The sequence below is a fragment of the Oncorhynchus mykiss genome, chromosome 3, assembly GCF_057628025.1.
Source record: "Oncorhynchus mykiss isolate SJ-2025 chromosome 3, ASM5762802v1, whole genome shotgun sequence".
Lineage (NCBI taxonomy): Eukaryota > Metazoa > Chordata > Actinopteri > Salmoniformes > Salmonidae > Oncorhynchus > Oncorhynchus mykiss.
The window spans coordinates 20,066,798-20,089,060 of NC_143024.1; the positions used below are offsets into that span (position 1 = coordinate 20,066,798).

The window sequence follows — 22,263 nt, forward strand, 5'->3', positions numbered from 1 at the left end:
GGAGGAAAACAAAGACAGACAGAGAGATAATGAGGTATGGACCCCTCCACACAGACACTTTCAACGTGTCACTGCAACAGTGGGATGCCCCCCCCCCCCAACCAAGTAGGGTGGTATGTCATGTTGAAGTCAAGTATTGATGTACACACTACAGTATAAACGTTGTGTACGTATGCACCGCATGCAAATACAGGACTTTATAGGGTACTCTGTGACTTTAGGGTACTCACAGGATGAGATCTCTCTGGTCAGAGGAACATCTGGATCTTTGTGGAGCTGGAACACACAGAGACATGGTCATTCAAGTGAGTGAGTTTATTCTGTGTGTGTGTGTATGTGTATGTGTATGTGTATGTGTATGTGTATGTGTGTGTGTGTGTATAGTGTGTGTGTTACACACCTGGTTGTGCCTGAAGAGCCACATGACGTCAAAGGGCAACTGAAAGTCAATACGTCTCATTCTTAGGTACTTCCCTGTGAGAGAAATGGGGGTGTTAAAAACCTGACACACACAATCTCTCACACACACACACACACACACACACACACACACACACACACACACACACACACACACACACACACACACACACACACACACACACACACACACACACACACTTCGTTCTGTTAGGTGACCTAAACTGGGATATGCTTAACACCCCGACAGTCCTACAATCTAAGCTAGATGCCCTCAATCTCACACAAATTATCAAGGAACCCACCAGGTACAACCCTAAATCCGAAAACATGGGCACCCTCAACTTGCCCTCCAAATACACCCCTGCTGTTTTCAATCAGGATCGCAGCAATCACTGCCTCATTGCCTGCATCCGCTATGGGTCCACAGTCAAACGACTACGCCTCATCACTGTCAAACGCTCCCTAAAACACTTCTGCAAGCAGGCCTTTCTAATCGACCTGACCCGGGTATCCTGGAAGGATATTGACCTCCTCCCATCAGTCGAGGATTCCTGTTCATTCTTTAAAAGTAATTTCCTCACCGTCTTAAATAAGCATGCCCCTTTTAAAAAATGTAGAACTAAGAACAGATATAGCCCTTGGTTCACTCTAGACCTGACTGCCCTTGAACAGCACAGAAACATCCTGTGGCGGACTGCACTAGCATCGAATAGTCTCCGCGATATGCAACTTTTCAGGGAAGTCACAAACCAATACACGCAGTCAGTTAGGAAAGCAAAGGCTAGATTTTTCCAACAGAAATTTGCATCCTGTAGCTCTAAGTACAAAAAGTTTTGGGACACTGTAAAGTCCATGGAGAATAAGAGCACCTCCCAGCTGCCAACTGCACTGAGGCTAGGAAACACTGTCACCACTGATAAATCCTCAATAATCGATAAATTCAATAAACATTTCTCTACAGCTGGTCATGCTTTCCTCCTGGCTACCCCAACTCCGGCCAACAGCTCCGCACCCCCTGCAGCTACTTGCCCAAGCCTCCCCAGCTTCTTTACACCCAAATCCAGATAGCAGATGTTCTGAAAGAGCTGCAAAACCTGGACCCGTATAAATCAGCTGGGATAGACAATCTGGACCTTCTCTTTATAAAATGATCTGCTGCCATTGTTGCAACCCCTATTACCAGTCTGTTCAACCGCTCTTTCGTATCGTCCGAGATTCCTAAAGATTGGAAAGCTGCCGTGGTCATCCCCCTCTTCAAAGGACACTCTAGACCAAAACTGTTACAGACATATTTCCATCCTGCCCTGCCTTTCAAAAGTTTTCGAAAGCCCAGTTAACAAACAGATCACGGACCATTTCGAATCCCACCATACCTTCTCCGCTGTGCAATCCGGTTTCCGAGCTGGTCATGGGTGCACCTCAGCCACGCTCAAGGTACTAAACGATATCATAACCACCATCAATAAAAAACAGTACTGTGCAGCTGTATTTATCGACCTGGCCAAGGCTTTCGACTCTGTCAATCACCATATTCTTATCGGCAGATTCAACAGCCTTGGTTTCTCAAATGACTGCCTCGCCTGTTTCACCAACTACTTCTCAGATAGAGTTCAGTGTGTCAAATCCTGTTGTCCAGACCTCTGGCACTCTCTATGGGGGTACCACAGGGTTCAATTCTCGGGCCGATTCTTTTCTCTGTATATATCAAAGATGATGCTCTTGCTGCGGGTGATTCCTTGATCAACCTCTACGCAGACGACACCATTCTGTATATATCTGGCCCTTCTTTGGACACTGTGTTAACTAACCTCCAAATGAGCTTCAATGCCATACAACACTCCTTCCGTGGCCTCCAACTGCTCTTAAACGCTAGTAAAACTTAATGCATGCTCTTCAACCGATCGCTGCCGGCACCTGCCCGCCTGACTAGCATCACTACTCTGAATGGTTCTGACTTAGAATATGTGGACAACTACAAATACTTAGGTGTCTGGCTAGACTGTAAACTCTCTTTCCAGACACATATTAAACATCTCCAATCCAAAATTAAATCCAGAATCGGCTTCCTATTTGGCAACAAAGCCTCCTTCACTCACGCCGCCAAACATACCCTCGTAAAACTGACTATCCTACCGATCCTCAACTTCGGGGATGTCATTTACAAAATAACCTCCAACACTCTACTCAGCAAACTGGATGCAGTCTATCACAGTGCCATCCGTTTTGTCACCAAAGCCCCATATACCACCCACCACTGCGACCTGTATGCTCTCGTCGGCTGGCCCTCGCTACATATTCGTCGCCAGACCCATTGGCTCCAGGTCATTTATAAGTCTATGCTAGTTAAATCACCACCTTATCTCAGCTCACTGGTCACCATAGCAGCACACACCCACAGCACGCGCTCCAGCAGGTATATCTCACTGGTTATCCCCAAAGCCAACACCCCCTTTGGCCGCCTTTCCTTCCAGTTCTCTGCTGCCAATGACTGGAACAAATTGCAAAAATCGCTGAAGTTGGAGACTTATATTTCCCTCACTAACTTAAACATCAGCTATTTTAGCAACTTACCGATCGCTGCAGCTGTACACAGCCCATCTGACAACCTACCTCATCCCCATATTGTTTTAATTTACTTTTGTTGCTCTTTTGCACACCAGTATTTCTACTTGCACATCATCATCTGCACATCTATCACTCCAGTGTTAATATGCTAAATTGTAATTACTTCGCTACTATGGCCTATTTATTGCCTTACCTCCTCACGCCATTTGCACACACTGTATATAGACTTTTTTTCTACTGTGTTATTGACTGTACGTTTGTTTATTCCATGTGTAACTCTGTGTTGTTGTCTGTGTTGCACTGCTTTGCTTTATCTTGGCCAGGTCACAGTTGTAAATGAGAACTTGTTCTCAACTGGCCTACCTGTTTAAATAAAGGTGAAATAATTTAAAAATAAATAAAAACTCACTCACCAACATGTATGGGAGCAGGCAGGAGGCTGTAGTCTTGTTCTCCTGGTGTATATTCCAGTCTCTCTCTGTTCAGCTGGTTCTGAGAGGGACTGTGGAAGAGACACATTTACACAATTAAATTAATAGAATACACACCATTTGTGAAATCAATTCAGAGTATGTGAAGTTAGTTTGTATGAACAGGTGCATGATAACTCACTCTGTAGTTTTGTAGTCATCTGAGTAGAGCCCCGCCCTCTGAAACCTCTTCCTAGGCAGCTGGTCAGCTCCCTTATCTGATTGGCTGCCCGGGGTTAGGGATGGAGTTTGGGTTAGCTCTGATTGGCCTGTGCATATGGAGGGGGTGTGGGTGACTGGCTCACCTTCACCAGAACTAAGAGGAAGGAATAAAGTGAGAGAGCGAGAGATAGGATAGAGAGAAAGGGCACTGGCTTAGCACACAGTGCTGTCAACCATGTGTTAATATACGTTGTCTGTGTGAAGTATTACGTCTTCAGTGCACATCTAGCAGCTAGTTGCAGGGTATGTAAAATAGCATGCATTTTCTAGACTTTCTCAGTAACGCTTTGATCGCTGTGGGAGTGAAATGTTGTTGTGTTAAACTTTGCGACCATCTGCGAGGGCACTCACTGGGTCAGTTGGGATAAAGGTGAGTTCTGACGGTTTACCTTTGGAGACAAGATGGATGCTCAACCTCCTCTTTCTCAATGTGCCTCCTCTTCCGTCTTCTCCTCTGGCTCTGAATCACAGCTTCAATCACCTCTTGTACTGAATCTCCTCCTCCTCTTCCTCTGTTTCTATCTCTGTTCTTGACGTCTGTCTCAGTTGGAGGGTTTGGTTGGCTTGTAGGAGAGAGGAAGGGGGCGACCAAAGGGGAGGCTAGAGGGTTCTTCCTGGGTCGTCCAGGCCCTCTCTTAGCCCCAAAACGTTGACCAGTTCTCAGCCACTTCAGTTGCCTCCTGCTCAGGTCATAGTGTGGGTCTTGAGTCCAGAGAGAAGTCATTGGAGCAAGGACAGGGAGCGAGAGAGAGAGATGAGAGAGAGGTGGGAGACAGAGGGAGGAGAAAGGGAATGATTGGGAAATAAAGAGAGGGGAAGAGAGAGAGAGGAGAGATGTATATGTATCAGTAACTGATGGGGTGACTCTACACTTCCTTTGCACTGCTGCCTGGTATTCCCCTCAAATCATATACTCCCCTTCTGGGAATAACAACAAGCAGTCAAGCACGCACGCACGCACGCACACACACACACACACACACACCAGAGGAGGCTGGTGGAATGAGCTTTAGGAGGACGGGCTCATTGTAGTGGCTGGAATAGAATCATTGGAACAGAGTCAATCTTTCCATGTATTTGATGTGTTTGGTACCATTCTACTGATTCCATTCCAGGCATTACAAAGAGCCCGTCCACCTATATCTCCTCCCACAAGCCCTCTCTGGTATACACACACACGCGCAAACACCCACACACATGCAAACACCCACACACAAATTATACATTAGAAATGTGTGTGCTGGGCTGTGTGTGTGTGTTCTCAGACACATATGTGTCTGGTTAGATGATGTGCGACTCTCTACCTCCCTCCCTCTGCCCTCCCTCTCCTCCCTCACTATCAGTCCCCCGCCATCCTACTATCCATCACTTCTCCTCAAGTATCTCCTTTCTTCCCATATTTCCCCAACATTAACACTGACTGAGCAGCCTTTCCTTCTAGGGTTTTTCCACCCAGCCAGTGTACAGGACAGTATGTTGGCCAGCCAGCCAGGCAGTGTACAGTATAGTATGTTGACCAGCCAGCCAGACAGCCAGGCAGTGTACAGTATAGTATGTTGACCAGCCAGCCAGTCAGTGTACAGGACAGTATGTCGGCCAGCCAGCCAGGCAGTGTAGAGTACAGTATGTTGGCCAGCCAGTCAGCCAGGCAGTGTACAGTATAGTATGTTGGCAGGCCAGCCAGCCATGCAGGCAGTGTATAGTATAGTATGTTGGCAGGCCAGCCAGCCATGCAGGCAGTGTACAGTATAGTATGTTGGCAGGCCAGCCAGTAAGCCAGGCAGTGTACAGTACAGTTATTTGGCCAGTCAGCCAGGCAGTGTACAGTACAGTATGTTGACCAGCCAGCCAGGCAGGCAGTGTACAGTACAGTATGCTGACCAGCCAGCCAGGCAGGCAGTGTACAGTACAGTATGTTGACCAGCCAGCCAGTCAGTGTACAGTACAGTTATTTGGCCAGCCAGGCAGTGTACAATACAGTATGTTGACCAGCCAGCCAGGCAGTGTACAGTATAGTATGTTGACCAGCCAGTCAGGCAGTGTACAGTACAGTATGTTGGCCAGCCAGCCAGGCAGTGTACAGTATAGTATGTTGGCCAACCAGCCAGGCAGTGTACAGTACAGTATGTTGGCCAGCCAGCCAGGCAGTGTACAGTATAGTATGTTGACCAGCCAGCCAGGCAGTGTACAGTACAGTATGTTGGCCAGCCAGCCAGCCAGGCAGTGTACAGTATAGTATGTTGACCAGCCAGCCAGGCAGTGTACAGTATAGTATGTTGACCAGCCAGCCAGGTAGTGTACAGTACAGTATGTTGACCAGCCAGCCAGGCAGTGTACAGTATAGTATGTTGCCCAGCCAGCCAGTCAGCCAGGCAGTGTACAGTACAGTATGTTGGCCAGCCAGCCAGGCAGTGTACAGTACAGTATGTTGGCCAGCCAGCCAGGCAGTGTACAGTACAGTATGTTGGCCAGCCAGCCAGGCAGTGTACAGTACATTATGTTGGCCAGCCAGCCAGGCAGTGTACAGTACAGTATGTTGGCCAGCCAGCCAGGCAGACAGTGTACAGTACAGTATGTTGACCAGCCAGGCAGTGTACAGTACAGTATGTTGACCAGCCAGCCAGGCAGGCAGTGTACAGTACAGTATGTTGACCAGCCAGGCAGTGTACAGTACAGTATGTTGGCCAGCCAGCCAGCCAGGCAGTGTATAGTACAGTATGTTGACCAGCCAGCCAGGCAGTGTACAGTACAGTTATTTGGCCAGCCAGGCAGTGTACAGTACAGTATGTTGACCAGCCAGCCAGGCAGTGTACAGTACAGTATGTTGACCAGCCAGCCAGCCAGGCAGACAGTGTACAGTATGTTGGCCCGCCAGCCAGCCAGGCAGACAGTGTACAGTATGTTGGCCGACCGGCCAGCCAGCCAGGCAGACAGTGTACAGTATGTTGGCCAGCCAGCCAGGCAGACAGTATACAGTATGTTGGCCAGCCAGCCAGCCAGGCAGACAGTGTACAGTATGCTGGCCAGCCAGCCAGCCAGGCAGACGTACAGTATGTTGGCCGACCGGCCAGCCAGCCAGGCAGACAGTGTACAGTATGTTGGCCAGCCAGCCAGCCAGGCAGACAGTGTACAGCATGTTGGCCGGCCAGCCAGCCAGGCAGACAGTGTACAGTATGTTGGCCGACCGGCCAGCCAGCCAGGCAGACAGTGTACAGTATGTTGGCCAGCCAGCCAGCCAGGCAGACAGTGTACAGTATGTTGGCCAGCCAGCCAGCCAGACAGACAGTGTACAGTATGTTGGCCGGCCAGCCAGCCAGGCAGACAGTGTACAGTATGTTGGCCGGCCAGCCAGCCAGGCAGACAGTGTACAGTATGTTGGCCAGCCAGCCAGACAGACAGTATACAGTATGTTGGCCAGCCAGCCAGGCAGTGTACAGTACAGTATGTTGACCAGCCAGCCAGGCAGACAGTGTACAGTATGTTGGCCAGCCAGCCAGACAGAGAGTGTACAGTATGTTGGCCAGCCAGCCAGGCAGTGTACAGTACAGTATGTTGACCAGCCAGCCAGGCAGACAGTGTACAGTACAGTATGTTGACCAGCCAGGCAGTGTACAGTACAGTATGTTGACCAGCCAGCCAGGCAGGCAGTGTACAGTACAATATGTTGACCAGCCAGGCAGTGTACAGTACAGTATGTTGACCAGCCAGGCAGTGTACAGTACAGTATGTTGGCCAGCCAGCCAGGCAGGCAGTGTACAGTACAGTATGTTGCCCAGCCGTGCAGTGTACAGTACAGTATGTTGGCCAGCCAGCCAGGCAGTGTACAGTACAGCATGTTGGCCAGCCAGCCAGGCAGTGTACAGTACAGTATGTTTGCCAGCCAGCCAGCCAGCCAGCCAGGCAGACAGTGTACAGTATGTTGGCCAGCCAGCCAGCCAGGCAGACAGTGTACAGTATGTTGGCCGGCCGGCCAGCCAGCCAGGCAGACAGTGTACAGTATGTTGGCCAGCCAGCCAGCCAGGCAGACAGTGTACAGTATGTTGGCCAGCCAGCCAGCCAGGCAGACAGTGTACAGTATGTTGGCCGGCCAGCCAGCCAGGCAGACAGTGTACAGTATGTTGGCCGGCCAGCCAGCCAGGCAGACAGTGTACAGTATGTTGGCCGGCCGGCCAGCCAGCCAGGCAGACAGTGTACAGTATGTTGGCCAGCCAGCCAGACAGACAGTGTACAGTATGTTGGCCGGCCAGCCAGCCAGGCAGACAGTGTACAGTATGTTGGCCGGCCAGCCAGCCAGGCAGACAGTGTACAGTATGTTGGCCGGCCAGCCAGCCAGGCAGACAGTGTACAGTATGTTGGCCGACCGGCCAGCCAGACAGACAGTGTACAGTATGTTGGCCGACCGGCCAGCCAGCCAGACAGACAGTGTACAGTATGTTGGCCGGCCAGCCAGCCAGGCAGACAGTGTACAGTATGTTGGCCGGCCAGCCAGCCAGGCAGACAGTGTACAGTATGTTGGCCAGCCAGCCAGGTAGACAGTGTTCAGTATGTTGGCCAGCCAGCCAGACAGACAGTGTACAGTATGTTGGCCAGCCAGCCAGGTAGACAGTGTTCAGTATGTTGGCCAGCCAGCCAGGTAGACAGTGTACAGTATGTTGGCCAGCCAGCCAGACAGACAGTGTACAGTATGTTGGCCAGCCAGCCAGGTAGACAGTGTTCAGTATGTTGGCCAGCCAGCCAGACAGACAGTGTACAGTATGTTGGCCGACCGGCCAGCCAGCCAGACAGACAGTGTACAGTATGTTGGCCGGCCAGCCAGCCAGGCAGACAGTGTACAGTATGTTGGCCGGCCAGCCAGCCAGACAGACAGTGTACAGTATGTTGGCCAGCCAGCCAGGTAGACAGTGTACAGTACATTGGCCATGCAGGCAGGCAGACAAACAGCAGCTGAGACAGTGACACATGAACAGGACCATACATAGAGACTGGTGGTTAACTAATGACTGTGTTCTGCTCATAGCTTCATAGCCCAGGGCTCAAACAGCACAGCAGGCAGCCAACTTCACAACCAGAGACATTTCTAAGATCTCTGGCAGATCTGACTGGAAGGGTTATTAACAGACTGTGAGAATGAACCAATAAATGAGGGGAAAATAATGTGCGAGTGTACTGCCCTCAGCCCCCCTCTCCTGCGTGCGTGTATATGTGACAGTTCATGTGTCATGCAGGTTCTCTGTTCAAGTCTCTAACTTGCTGTGGTAATAAAAATAACAGAGACTAATTTCCTCCCCAATATAATGTTTGATGTACTGATTACATAGACCTGAGAGAAGGACAGTCTACCAACCTTACTACTGTCTCTGCTATGTGAAAACCGGCTGTCACTGTAGTATGTCTAGCCTGGGTGCCTGGCTTCAATACTATTCTCTCTCTCTCTCTCTCTCACTCTCACTCACTCACTCACTCACTCACTCACTCACTCACTCACTCACTCACTCACTCACTCACTCACTCACTCACTCACTCAGTCACTCAGTCACTCAGTCACTCAGTCACTCAGTCACTCACTCAGTCACTCACTCAGTCACTCACTCAGTCAGTCACTCAGTCACTCACCTGTGCCTCTCCTCTCTGTCTGTGATGGCTCCTCACTCCTCAGTGACCCGTCTTGACTCCCTGGTCTCCAATTGTCTCTTCCGCTCCTCATGCCCCTCCCACTGGTGGCAGAGGAGGTGAAGAGGTTGGTGTGTGTCGGGGGGGTGAATTTGCTGTGACAGGGTGTGTGTCTCTCCCCCGCCTCTCTCTCTGACCCCCCCACAGCGGCTGTCCTCTGCTCTTCTGTCAGAGTGCCCCAGGTGGGATCGAGGGGTCTGAATCCTGCCCCCAGCCCCCCTCTCCTCAGCCAGGGGTTCTGGCGAACCCCCCAGCCCTCCCCGAAAGAGGACAGGTGAGAGGAGCCAAGACAGGTGAGGGGTGTGTGTTTGAGCCTCTCTGATGATGATGATGAAGAGGCTGGTTTAGCAGAAGCAGAGAAGAAAGAAGAGGGGTATTTGCCGTGCCTATGTTGCCGTGGAGACTCCATCAACCCAGCACTCCCTTGTCCTCCAGTCTTTCTACTTCCTCCTGACCCTGTGGTGAACTCTGACCTTAGCTGTGACCCTGCAACTCTCTCATCCTCTTCTTCCTTTCCGTCACGATCACGCTGTCTGTGACGATGTTTGTGTCTGAGCTTGTGTTCACTCCCCCCACAGACACAGGACCGACCAGGGACGGACCCTGCTGGACAGGAACGGACCCCGGCCCTCTTTCCCTCACCCATAACCCCCACGTCCTCACCTCCACCTCCACCCAACCCAGCCTCCCTCAGCTGCCTGCTCCTCCTCCTGTGGAACCTGGCTGGGTTGAGGAGGAGGTGAGGGGGGTGGAGGTGGGGGGCGTAGGGGTGAGGGGGAGGCAGGGGAAAGGAGGGGTGGGGATTTGGGTAATGGGCCATGGTCAGAGGATAGCCTCTGTAGTAGCCAAAACCCAGAGGCATGGGGGGTGTGGAAGAGGTGGTGGCGGAGGCCAGGGGGGTACTGAGAGAGGAGGGGTGGAGGTGCCCTGTGATACCCTGTAAGGCACACCTCCGCCCCTGGCCACAGTCACCCTGGTCTAAGGACTCACAGGGCTTGGTGGGACAGCCACACCTCAACCTCAGCTCTGGCTTTCTGCTGCCATAAGGCAGGCCGTGGCAGGGGTGGGGGTGGAGCGGGGAGAAGGAGGGGTGGGGGGGGTAAGACAGGGGGTGAGGCGAGTAGTATCCACTCAAGTCGATTCTGTAAACGTTTGAGCGGAAATTTTGCGATGGCAATAAGGAAGAGTGCCGTCTTTTCTCCCCACTCTCATCGAGATCCTGCCCCAATCCAGCTTTGGCCCAATCACGGTGGCGCCCAATGCGGACCTCGCTGAACTGCCCAATGAGATCGTCCAGTTCAGAGAGGAAGTCTGGGTCGTGCGCATGCATGAGCAGGTGCTGGTACTTCCTCTTGTGTTTGTGTTTCTGTCTCTTGTGTGTGTTGTGCCCTAGGCAGGGGCAGTGGTCCAGGTGGGAGCGCTGGTTGTGCCCTAGGCAGGGGCAGGGGGGGCAGGTATAGGGACATTCGTACCCCCTCCGCCTGTGCCTGTGTCTGTCTCTGGGTTCCACTAAGTCAGAAGGAGGAGTGTGTCTGTGGGAGGCAGAGGGGGGAGGGGGGGGTGAGGCTGACACTCTGATGGGTGAGGGTACAGGAGGGGGGTGTTCTAGTAACATGGAGGGTGAGGGTTGTCTCTGACCCTTCAGGTTGACCCCTAAACCTGTCCGGAACACTGACCGGGTGACATCTGAGGTCATTCCCATGGTTACCCCCCCTCTCCCTCGGCCCCTCCTTTCCCCCCTCTCTGAGATAGTGTTGTGGTCCATTCCAATCACACTATCACTAGGCAACATCTCCTTGCTGTGTGATTTACTGATAGGTGAGGGTGTGGCTTCTTTCAGGTGTGTGGGGAAGACAGGCAGATGGGGGTAAAGAGGGTGAGGAAGAGGAGGAGAAGAGAGTCTGCTGGAGGGATGGTGGAAGAGGGGATGTCGTCCCTGACCTGGAGAACTCCTCTTTAGGGAGGGAGAGAGGGATGAGCAGGAGGAGAAGGAGGAGGAGAGAGGACGTGGCGATGCACAGGAGGAGGAGGGTGAGGGGAGGGAGAAGGTGTGGGGGAGGAAGAGGGAGGGAGCAGGTTCTGTGCAGCCTCCATCACTGTAAGGGCTCTGGGCTCCACTGGAGTGGGTGAGAGATGGGGAGGGGAATGGGTGAGAGAGGGGAGGATGGGCCTGGGGAGAGGAGAAGAGAGAGGAACTAGAGAGACTGGTGAACAGTGTGGACTGAGAGGCAGGGTTAGAGTTAGCTGGAGCTTTGGGTTTGCGTCCTCTCCTCTTCCCCATGTAGATGGTCCCCCTCTTACTCACGTTGATCTGGGGACCTAGTTTACCCCCAAAGGAGGAGGACAGGGAGGGTGCTGTGGCCGATCCACAAACCCCTCCTGCACACCCACGAGAGTTCTCTCTACCTCCCTCTCTTCCTCTCCCCTCCTTCCCCCCTCCACACCCAGAAAGCATTTCCCTGAGTAGCCTCCTCTTCTTCCTCCTCTTCATCTCTCCTATGATGCTCCTCATCCTCAGCTTCCTGTTCCCCTTTTCAGAGGGGAAGTCTTTACCCCCCTCCTCACCTCCAGAGGGGGTCAGTGTACCCCTGTTCTGGTCCTGGGGAGTCTGTTTGGGGAGGAGGGGGGAGGGGGGCAGCCGTTTGGGGCGACCTCGTTTCCTGGGCGTGGGGTTGGGGCTAGAGGGATTGGTGAGGGTGGGACTGTGATCCAGCACTGGGTTGAGCACATGGGGGTCCGGAGTCTCATCATGCCCATGAGGGAGCATCTCAGCTTGGGTAGGTTTAGGGGAGTGTCTGGGTTGGGGTTCGTCCAAGCTCGAGGTTTGGGATTTGGGGCGACCCCTTTTTCTGGCCTGAGAGACAGGACGGCCAGGTCCAGGTGAAGGGCTAGGGTCAGAGGTCAACAGGTGAGACTGGGTAGGGGATGGGGATCGCCCTGCTGGTCTGGGTCTCACAGGGGTGGAGGTAGAAAGGGAGAGGGAGGACGGACTGGAGGGTGGGGGAATGGAGGGGGATAGGCATGACTCAGCTGACCGAAAGTTGGGTGAGTTAGTAGTTGCGGGTGTCTGGGGGGTAGTGGGGGTCTGTGGGGCAACTAAGGGGCCATCTTGGCGGCCATCTGGGTTCTCTGCCAGTCTCTGTGCCCGGTTCACCAGCCTGGTCCAGCTTGGCCGTCGGGTTTTACGCTTCTTCAGCGGACGGCTGTCCTGCTCTCGGGGGGAGGTAGGAGGAGAGGAAGAGTGGACAGAGAGAGGGGGAGGAGGGAGGGAAGTGAGGGGAGAGGAGGCAGTGGATGGGTTGGAGGGAGAGACGGTGGGTCTTGAGGGGACACCAATATCATCTGATTCCCATGTTCCGCTGGTCAGGTCTGGGCTGGGTGTACCTGTCTTCCTGCTCTGAACCTCAGACATCTGACACTTTGTAGAAGAGGGCGATTTATTCATCCTCAAGTCTCTGGGCTTCTCTCTTTCCTTGTCCTCGTCCCCATTTCTCTCCTCCTTCCCCATCATATCCCTCCCGCTCTCATCCATCCCAGTTCCTTCCTTCCCTCTCTCATCTCTGTCCATCTTTGGACTCTCATTCCTCCCTCTGTCCTCCTTCCCTCTCCCCTTCTCCCCTCTCTTACCCTTCCCTTTCTCACCCCTCACTTTGTCATCTTTCTCTTTCTTCTTCTTGGCTTTCTCCTCCTTCCCTCTCTCATTTCCCACAGAGGACGGTCGTAATGGTCCCCTGCTCAGGCTGGTGAGGGAGGCAGCAGGACTCAGTCTCCCATCAGCCACTGGGGCTCCTCTCTGGTCTAGAAGTAGAGGTGTGAATGGAGGTGGTGTAGGAGGGCAGCTGAAGCCTGTAGTCCTGTCCTGGGCTGCAAGGTCGGCCTGATGGGGGCTGGAGGCTGGAGGTCTTGTTGTTGAGTTCACGTTAGTGGGGGCGGCTGAGGAAGAACAGTTCTGTTTGCGACCTTTGACCTTTGTGAGTCTGGTAGGATGGCAGGTGACTGTAGGTACTCCCCCATTTAGCATACCTCCATCACCCTTAACACCTGCCTCACTGCTAGGGTCCTTTACCAAGGGGGAATGGGGTGATGAGGGAGGGGGGGAATGGGGGGATGAAGCTGTGGGGTCAGAGGCGATTGCCTGGTTCATTTGGGCAGGTGAAGGTAGTTTGCTGTGGGCATCAGGTGGGTCAGGGTGCCATGGTTTCTCCGTTAGGGTGTCTGACTTCTTATAGCCCAGGTTCACAGGGACCTGCTGGGATGAAAACATGGTTATAAACACATTGTTATCAGATCAGATTGGTAATTTATTATGTCATCTATCAGAAAAGATCTAGGTAATTTACAGTTAAGGATTTTAATATAATCCAAAATATTTTAAAGAAATATTTATTCAAAAGAATCCCAGTTAGACCTATGATAGAGTTCTGTTAATGTATTACAAAATGGCTATTTTCTAATCATTTACAGCATTGTGCCCTTGCTAACAAGGAAGTAGAGGTATGTACATGTACTGTGTTTCAGAGCTGCATAGTTCATTAGTGGGTCAGAGAGAGGACAGGGAGAGGAAAGAGAAAGAGGGAGGGAAAAGGAGAGCAAACAAGAGAGAGAAACAGTAAGGGTGGGGTGCTGGTGCAAGCCTGTTGGAAGACAGCTAAAGGACACAATGACAAAGAGAGAGAAACAGTAAGAGACAGAAAGAGAGGAAGAGAGAGAGAGTGTGAGAGGAAGAGAGAGAGAGGAAAAGAGAGAGAGCGTGAGAGAAGAAGAGAGAGCGAGAGAAAGAGAGAAATTAGGACACATGGGGAGGAGAGAAGCTGAGGTGATGGAGACTGAAATGAGGTTGACCCAGCAAGAGGAGAAATTGAGCGATCGAGAAAGAGAGAGAGAGGTGGAGAGAAAGAGAAATGAGAGCAGGTAGAGAAAAGAGGGGAGGTAAAAATAGACAGAGAGAAAGAGACAGGGTAGAGAGAGAACTAGAGAGAAAGGCAGCTGTGCTATTGGTAGCTATAAATGGCCACGAATAGAGATGAGGAGGCTTGACATTTCATGCTTGTCCTGTAATTTGGGAGCTGCGCTGTTGCAGCCTGACTGGTGTTTGCAGCTAAAGCAATAATCTACTCTCTGGGGTGGGTGATTGTCATAAGAGCTGATGGACCAATGTCTGGATCAGCTGCTAATAGTTGCTGTGCTGTGTGACTATTAATAGTCCTGTTCTCTATATTCTAATGCACCACTGCTACTGCTGTTTAAGTTCCTCTATCCAGACAATCACTCACTTGACCTTATTATTATTAGGAACCACTGAGTGTTCTGGACCGGATAACACGCCTGGATGAATAGGAAACACACATACTGAACACTAATGCATATCATACACAAGCCTACATAAATGTGTAATAATATAGAATTGTGTCAAATGGGAATAGTTCTTCCCACTGGAGAGATTTGTAGGGGACCCGGTATATAAAGCAGAACTGAAGAACTAGTCAATGTAATAAATGAGTAGTAAGTGGTTAAAAAGTCAGGTATTCCGTGAGGTGGAGGTGGTTCTCTTCCTACCTGTTTGGCTGGCGCAGTCTGAGGGTTGGCTGGGCTGGGAGGGGTGGTTGTAGGGGCTGATGATGATGATGATGAAGACGGAGGCAGGGAGGAGTGTATCTTCCTGGTCTGGGTGGTGCTGGGGTCTGACCCCTGGTTCTGCTCTCCGTCCCCCTCCTCCTGAGGACGGTTCCCCTGCCCACTCCCCCCTACCTCCTGACTCCCCCTCCCAGGCCTCTGGTACGTCCTGATGGTGGGTTTACACTCGTAGCCCTCCAGGGTCCTGGGGAGTTTCTTGGTGCGTTTGGCCGTTTGGACTCCGATCCTCAGCCTCACATTGCCCTCAGTGCAGCTCCTCTCTCTGCCTGGGAATGGGAGCTGTCTCTGCCCTGCAGCACCACAGCACCCCTCAATGAGCACCTCCAGTACTGCACCACCTCCTTCCTTCTCTGTCCTCTTCCTCGTCCCACCGCCTACCTCTTTCTCTGGGTACTGCTGTGGTGGGGCTGTGGGGAGGAGAGGCAGTGAGGATGGTGGAGGTAGAGATGGGCCCCCCTTCGCTCTCTGGTCCATCAGAGATGTGAGGGGGGAGGGGTGAGGGGGGAGGGGTGGGGGGGGCAGCACCCAGGGTGGAAGGGAACAGGTATTGTCCAGAGATCAAATATCAAAAGGCTTTCTGTCCAGCGCTTTGTCGCTCTGTCTGTCAGTCAGTCAGACTTGAACTGAGAAGGATGGAGTGAAAGAGAGAAACAGACAGAGAAAGAGGTCATTTCACGGACATCAGACATTAGTAGCAGTAATACAACAACAACAGGAGTCTCTGTCAGCTTTACTGAAAAACCACAGAGTGACAATCCAAATGTAAAGTACTTTACAAGAAGGTGAAAACACAGAAACTATACTGCCTCTATGGCTCTTACTATCATGCTTATAACAGAAGAAGGTGAAAACACAGAAACTATACTGCCTCCATGGCTCTTACTATAATGCTTATAACAGAAGAAGGTGAAAACACAGAAACTATACTGCCTCTATGGCTCTTACTATCATGCTTATAACAGAAGAAGGTGAAAACACAGAAACTATACTGCCTCTATGGCTCTTACTATCATGCTTATAACAGAAGAAGGTGAAAACACAGAAACTATACTGCCTCTATGGCTCTTACTATCATGCTTATAACAGAAGAAGGTGAAAACACAGAAACTATACTGCCTCTATGGCTTTTACTATCATGCTTATAACAGAAGAAGGTGAAAACACAGAAACTATACTGCCTCCATGGCTCTTACTATAATGCTTATAACAGAAGAAGGTGAAAACACAGAAACTATACTGCCTCTATGGCTCTTACTATCATGCTTATAACAGAAGAAGGTGAAAACAGAAACTATACTGCCTCTATGGCTCTTACTATCATGCTTATAACAGAAGAAGGTGAAAACACAGAAACTATACTGCCTCTATGGCTCTTACTATCATGCTTATAACAGAAGAAGGTGAAAACACAGAAACTATACTGCCTCTATGGCTCTTACTATCATGCTTATAACAGAACAAGGTGAAAACAGAAACTATACTGCCTCTATGGCTCTTACTATCATGCTTATAACAGAAGAAGGTGAAAACACAGAAACTATACTGCCTCTATGGCTCTTACTATAATGCTTATAACAGAAGAAGGTGAAAACACAGAAACTATACTGCCTCTATGGCTCTTACTATCATGCTTATAACAGAAGAAGGTGAAAACAGAAACTATACTGCCTCTATGGCTCTTACTATCATGCTTATAACAGAAGAAGGTGAAAACACAGAAACTATACTGCCTCTATGGCTCTTACTATCATGCTTATAACAGAAGAAGGTGAAAACACAGAAACTATACTGCCTCTATGGCTCTTACTATCATGCTTATAACAGAAGAAGGTGAAAACACAGAAACTATACTGCCTCTATGGCTCTTACTATCATGCTTATAACAGAAGAAGGTGAAAACACAGAAACTATACTGCCTCTATGGCTCTTACTATCATGCTTATAACAGAAGAAGGTGAAAACACAGAAACTATACTGCCTCTATGGCTCTTACTATCATGCTTATAACAGAAGAAGGTGAAAACACAGAAACTATACTGCCTCTATGGCTCTTACTATCATGCTTATAACAGAAGAAGGTGAAAACACAGAAACTATACTGCCTCTATGGCTCTTACTATAATGCTTATAACAGACGACAAAAGACACCAGCTAAATGTCAGCTTACAAGTAGGCTATGTCCTGTTCTCCACTGCAGCTGACCACAGCATCACCCAGCCTGGCAACCCGACACTCTACTAAACCCTACAACTGGAGTCAGCTCCCTCTCTTTCCTCCGCTCTCTCCGTCCAAAGTCCTGAAGAAAATGCTGCAACACAATTTCCCTAGCCGCGTGTGTATGGTGTGTGTGTGTGTGGTGTACGTACGTGTGTGTGTGTGTGTGTGTGTGTGTGTGTGGTCGTATGAAGCAGATGGCAGTAAAGTCACTCAGGAGATGATTCAGATGATGACCTCACTGATGACCTCACTGAACGGAACCCCAGGGGACCAATCATACTCAGCAGAGCAGCCCTTTCCAAGAATGCCTGCACTTACTGGAAAACTCTTTTCAAATCCTTTAAAAAGGTATCATTCCTTCCTTCCTTCCTCTTTCTTTCTTTCTTTCGTTCGTGAAGGGATCACGGATCTAAGGGCTCATGCTCGATACCAACTTCTACTTCCCTCCACACTATAATCCTGCTACCTTTCCCTCCCTCCCTCCCTCCCACCCTCCCTCCCTCCCTCCCTCCCTCCCCTCTACTGTACTCCACCTTTCTCTCGTTTCTCTCCAACCTTCTGTTTCATGTCTGTCAGCAACCCTTTGCAACTCTCTCTCTCTCTCTTTCTGAACAGACCACACAGTAAAACGGTCAACCCAGCACCAGGCACCGTATCCATGTTAATGAAAACCATATTTTCTCCCCCTCTTCTCTTCAGTCTTTTTCTCCTCTTCAACCTCAATCCTTCCATTCACATCCTCCAGAACTTTCCCCTCCTCCCTTCTCAGTAGTGGTGTAACACAAATTCGAAGGAACGGGCAAAACGTATTTTTGGAAACGAGTGTGAATTCCTCCCCCTCCCCTGGTTTCCTCTAAGTCAAGTAAGCTTTTCATTGACCCCATTGTAAATTGACTTTTAATGTGATGCTATGGCAAGTAACACACCCAACAATAACGTTCCCCTGAACAGCCATAGTTTACTCTCTGTCTCCCTCTCTCTGTCTCCCTCTCTCTGTCTGCCTCTCTCTGTCTGCCTCTCTCTGTCTGCCTCTCTCTGTCTGCCTCTCTCTGTCTGTCTCTCTCTGTCTGCCTCTCTCTCCGTCTCCCTCTCTGTCTCCCTCTCTCCGTCTGTCTCTCCGTCTGTCTCTCCGTCTCCGTCTCTCTGTCCATCTCTCTTTCTCTCTGTCTCTCTCTCTCTGTCTGCCTCTCTCTCTCTGTCTGCCTCTCTCTCTCTGTCTGCCTCCCTCTCCCTCTCTCTGTCTTTGTCTCCCTCTCTCTCTGTCTCCGTCTCTGTCTCCGTCTCTGTCTGTCTCCCCCTCTCTCTGTCTCCCCCTCTCTCTGTCTCCCTCTCTCTGTCTGTCTCCCCCCTCTCTGTCTCCCCCTCTGTCTGTCTCCCTCTCTCTCTGTCTCCCTCTCTCTCTGTCTCCCTCTCTCTCTCTCTGTCCCTCTGTCTCCCTCCCTCTGTCTCCCTCTCTCTGTCTCCCTCTCTCTGTCTCCACCTCCCTCTGTCTCCACCTCCCTCTCTCTGTCTCACCCTCTCTGTCTCCCTCTCTCCATCTCCCTCTGTCTCCCTCTCTATCTCTCCGTCTCCCTCTGTCTCCCCCTCTCTCTCTGTCTCCGTCTCCCCCTCTCTCTCTGTCTCCCTCTCTCCCTCTCTATCTGTCTCCGTCTCCCTCTCTCTGTCTCCACCTCCCTCTGTCTCCACTTCCCTCTCTCTGTCTCCACCTCCCTCTCTGTCTCCCCCTCTCTGTCTCCCCCTCTCTGTCTCCCCCTCTCTGTCTCTGTCTCCATCTCTCTGTCTCCCCCTCCCCCTCTCTGTCTCCCTCTCTCCCTCTCTATCTGTCTCCGTCTCCCTCTGTCTCCGTCTCCCTCTGTCTCTCCGTCTCCCTCGGTCTCCCTCTCTGTCTCCCCCTCTCTCTCTTTCTGTCTTCATCTCTCTGTCTCCGTCTCCCCCTCTCTGTCTCCCCCTCTCTGTCTCCCTCTCTCTGTCTCCCCCGCTCTGTCTCCGTCTCTCTGTCTACCTCTCTCCTCCACCCTCTGTCTCCCTCTCTCTGTCTCCCTCTCTCCTCCTCCCTCTGTCTCTCCCACTCTCTCTCCCTCTCTCTGTCTCCCACTCTCTCTCCCTCTCTCTGTCTCCCAATCTCTGTCTCTGTCTCCCGCTCTGTCTCTGTCTCCATCTCTCTCTCCCTCTCTCCATCTGTCTCCGTCTCCCTCTGTCTCCGTCTCCCTCTGTCTCTCCGTCTCCCTCGCCGTCTCCCTCTTTCCGTCTCCCTCTCTCTCCGTCTCCCTCTGTCTCGCTGTCTCCGTCTCCCTCTTTGTCTCCGTCTCCCTGTCTCCGTCTCTGTCTCCCTCTCTCTGTCTCCCTCTCTCCTCCTCCCTCTGTCTCTCCCACTCTCTCTCCCTCTCTCTGTCTCCCACTCTCTCTCCCTCTCTCTGTCTCCCACTCTCTGTCTCTGTCTCCCGCTCTGTCTCTCTGTCTCCCTCTCTCCATCTGTCTCCGTCTCCCTCTGTCTCCGTCTCCCTCTGTGTCTCCGTCTCCCTCGCCGTCTCCCTCTTTCCGTCTCCCTCTCTCTCCGTCTCCCTCTGTCTCTCTGTCTTTCCGTCTCTCTGTCTTTCCGTCTCTCTGTCTCCGTCTCTCTGTCTCCGTCTCTCTGTCTCCGTCTCTCTGTCTCCGTCTCTCTGTCTCCGTCTCTCTGTCTCCGTCTCTCTGTCTCCGTCTCTCTGTCTCCGTCTCTCTGTCTCCGTCTCTGTCTCTCTCTCTCTGTCTCCGTCTCCCTCTTTGTCTCCCTCTCTCTGACTCCCTCTCTTTGTCTCCGTCTCTCTGTCTCAGTCTCCCTCTCTTTGTCTCCCTCTCTTTGTCTCCCTCTCTCTCTGTCTCCCTCTCTCTGTCTCCACCTCCCTGTCTCAGTCTCTGTCTCCGTCTCCCTCTCTCTGTCTCCGTCTCCCTCTTTGTCTCCCTCTCTCTGTCTCAGTCTCCCTCTCTTTGTCTCCCTCTCTTTGTCTCCCTCTCTCTCTGTCTCCCTCTCTCTGTCTCCACCTCCCTGTCTCAGTCTCTGTCTCCGTCTCCCTCTCTCTGTCTCCGTCTCCCTCTTTGTCTCCCTCTCTCTGTCTCCGTCTCCCTCCCTTTGTCTCCCTCTCTCTGTCTCCATCTCTCTGTCTCCCTCTCTCTGTCTCTGCCTCACTGTCTCCGACTCCCTCTCTGTCTCCCTCTGTCTCCGTCTCTCTGTCTCCGACTCCCTCTCTGTCTCCCTCTGTCTCCGTCTCCCTCTGTCTCCCTCTCTCCGTCTCCCTCTCTCCGTCTCCCTCTCTCTGTCTCCGTCTCTCTCTCTGTGTCTCCCTCTCTGTGTCTGTCTCCCACTCTCCGTCTCCCTCTCTCCGTCTCCCTCTCTCTGTCTCCGTCTCTCTCTCTGTGTCTCCCTCTCTGTGTCTCCCTCTCTCTGTTTCCGTCTGTCTCCGTCTCCCTCTCTGTGTCTGTCTCCCTCTCTGTGTCTCTCTCTGTCTGTCTCCCTCTCTCTCTCTCTGTCTCCCACTCTCTGTCTCCCTCTCTGTGTCTCCCTCTCTCTGTTTCCATCTCTCTGTCTCCCTCTCTCTGTCTCTGCCTCACTGTCTCCGACTCCCTCTCTGTCTCCCTCTGTCTCCGTCTCTCTGTCTCCGACTCCCTCTCTGTCTCCCTCTGTCTCCGTCTCCCTCTTTGTCTCCCTCTCTCCGTCTCCCTCTCTCCGTCTCCCTCTCTCCGTCTCCGTCTCTCTCTCTGTGTCTCCCTCTCTGTGTCTGTCTCCCACTCTCCGTCTCTCTGTCTCCCTCTCTGTGTCTCCCTCTCTCTGTTTCCGTCTGTCTCCGTCTCCCTCTCTGTGTCTGTCTCCCTCTCTGTGTCTCTCTCTGTCTGTCTCCCTCTCTCTCTCTCTGTCTCCCACTCTCTGTCTCCCTCTCTGTGTCTCCCTCTCTCTGTTTCCGTCTCTCTGTCTCCATCTCCCTCTCTGTGTCTGTCTCCCTCTCCCTCTATCCGTCTCTCTGTCTCCCACTCTCCGTCTCTCTGTCTCCCTCTCTGTGTCTCCCTCTCTCTCTCTCTCTCTCTGTCTCCATCTCCCTCTCTGTGTCTCCCTCTCTGTGTCTCCGTCTCCCTGCCTCCCTCTCTCCGTCTGCCTCCCTCTCTCCGTCTCCCTCTCTCTGTTTCCGTCTGTCTCCGTCTCCCTCTCTGTGTCTGTCTCCCTCTCTGTGTCTCTCTCTCTGTCTGTCTCCCTCTCTCTCTCTCTGTCTCCCACTCTCTGTCTCCCTCTCTGTGTCTCCCTCTCTCTGTTTCCGTCTCTCTGTCTCCATCTCCCTCTCTGTGTCTGTCTCCCTCTCTCAGTCTCCCTCTATCCGTCTCTCTGTCTCCCACTCTCCGTCTCTCTGTCTCCCTCTCTGTGTCTCCCTCTCTCTCTCTCTCTCTCTGTCTCCGACTCCCTCTCTGTCTCCCTCTGTCTCCGTCTCTCTGTCTCCGACTCCCTCTCTGTCTCCCTCTTTGTCTCCGTCTCCCTCTTTGTCTCCCTCTCTCCGTCTCCCTCTCTCCGTCTCCCTCTCTCCGTCTCCCTCTCTCTGTCTCCGTCTCTCTCTCTGTGTCTCCCTCTCTGTGTCTGTCTCCCACTCTCCGTCTCTCTGTCTCCCTCTCTCTGTTTCCGTCTGTCTCCGTCTCCCTCTCTGTGTCTGTCTCCCTCTCTGTGTCTCTCTCTCTGTCTGTCTCCCTCTCTCTCTCTCTGTCTCCCACTCTCTGACTCCCTCTCTGTGTCTCCCTCTCTCTGTTTCCGTCTCTCTGTCTCCATCTCCCACTCTGTGTCTGTCTCCCTCTCTCCGTCTCCCTCTATCCGTCTCTCTGTCTCCCACTCTCCGTCTCTCTGTCTCCCTCTCTGTGTCTCCCTCTCTCTCTCTCTCTCTCTGTCTCCATCTCCCTCTCTGTGTCTCCCTCTCTGTGTCTCCGTCTCCCTGCCTCCCTCTCTCCGTCTGCCTCCCTCTCTCCGTCTCCCTCTCTCTGTCTCCGTCTCCCTCTCTCTGTCTCCGTCTCCCTCTCTCTGTCTCCATCTCCCTCTCTGTGTCTGTCTCCCTCT

General features: G+C 51.9%; 1 protein-coding gene across 11 annotated transcripts in view; it reads right to left on the bottom strand.

The window, feature by feature from the left end:
* The window catches only part of LOC110520835 (uncharacterized), a 36,117-nt gene that overhangs the window by 3,620 nt on the left and 10,234 nt on the right, over positions 1 to 22,263 (bottom strand). For 4 of the 11 annotated variants that reach the window (XR_005040454.2, XM_036967919.2, XM_036967917.2 and 1 more), the window contains 7 exons: positions 14,907 to 15,607; positions 9,294 to 13,599; positions 4,070 to 4,382; positions 3,601 to 3,774; positions 3,402 to 3,490; positions 401 to 474; positions 231 to 276 (listed from right to left, as the gene is read on the bottom strand). Coding sequence is in view for 8 of the 11 variants with exons in the window: in XM_036967919.2 (XP_036823814.2) it covers positions 231 to 276; positions 401 to 474; positions 3,402 to 3,490; positions 3,601 to 3,774; positions 4,070 to 4,382; positions 9,294 to 13,599; positions 14,907 to 15,458 (5,554 nt within the window). In the remaining 3 variants the exon portion in view is untranslated. Of the gene's footprint in view, positions 1 to 230; positions 277 to 400; positions 475 to 3,401; positions 3,491 to 3,600; positions 3,847 to 4,069; positions 4,383 to 9,293; positions 13,600 to 14,906; positions 15,608 to 17,151; positions 17,382 to 22,263 lie in introns of those variants that run through there. The other 7 variants (XM_090224042.1, XM_036967926.2, XM_090224039.1 and 4 more) reach the window with 4 other exon arrangements.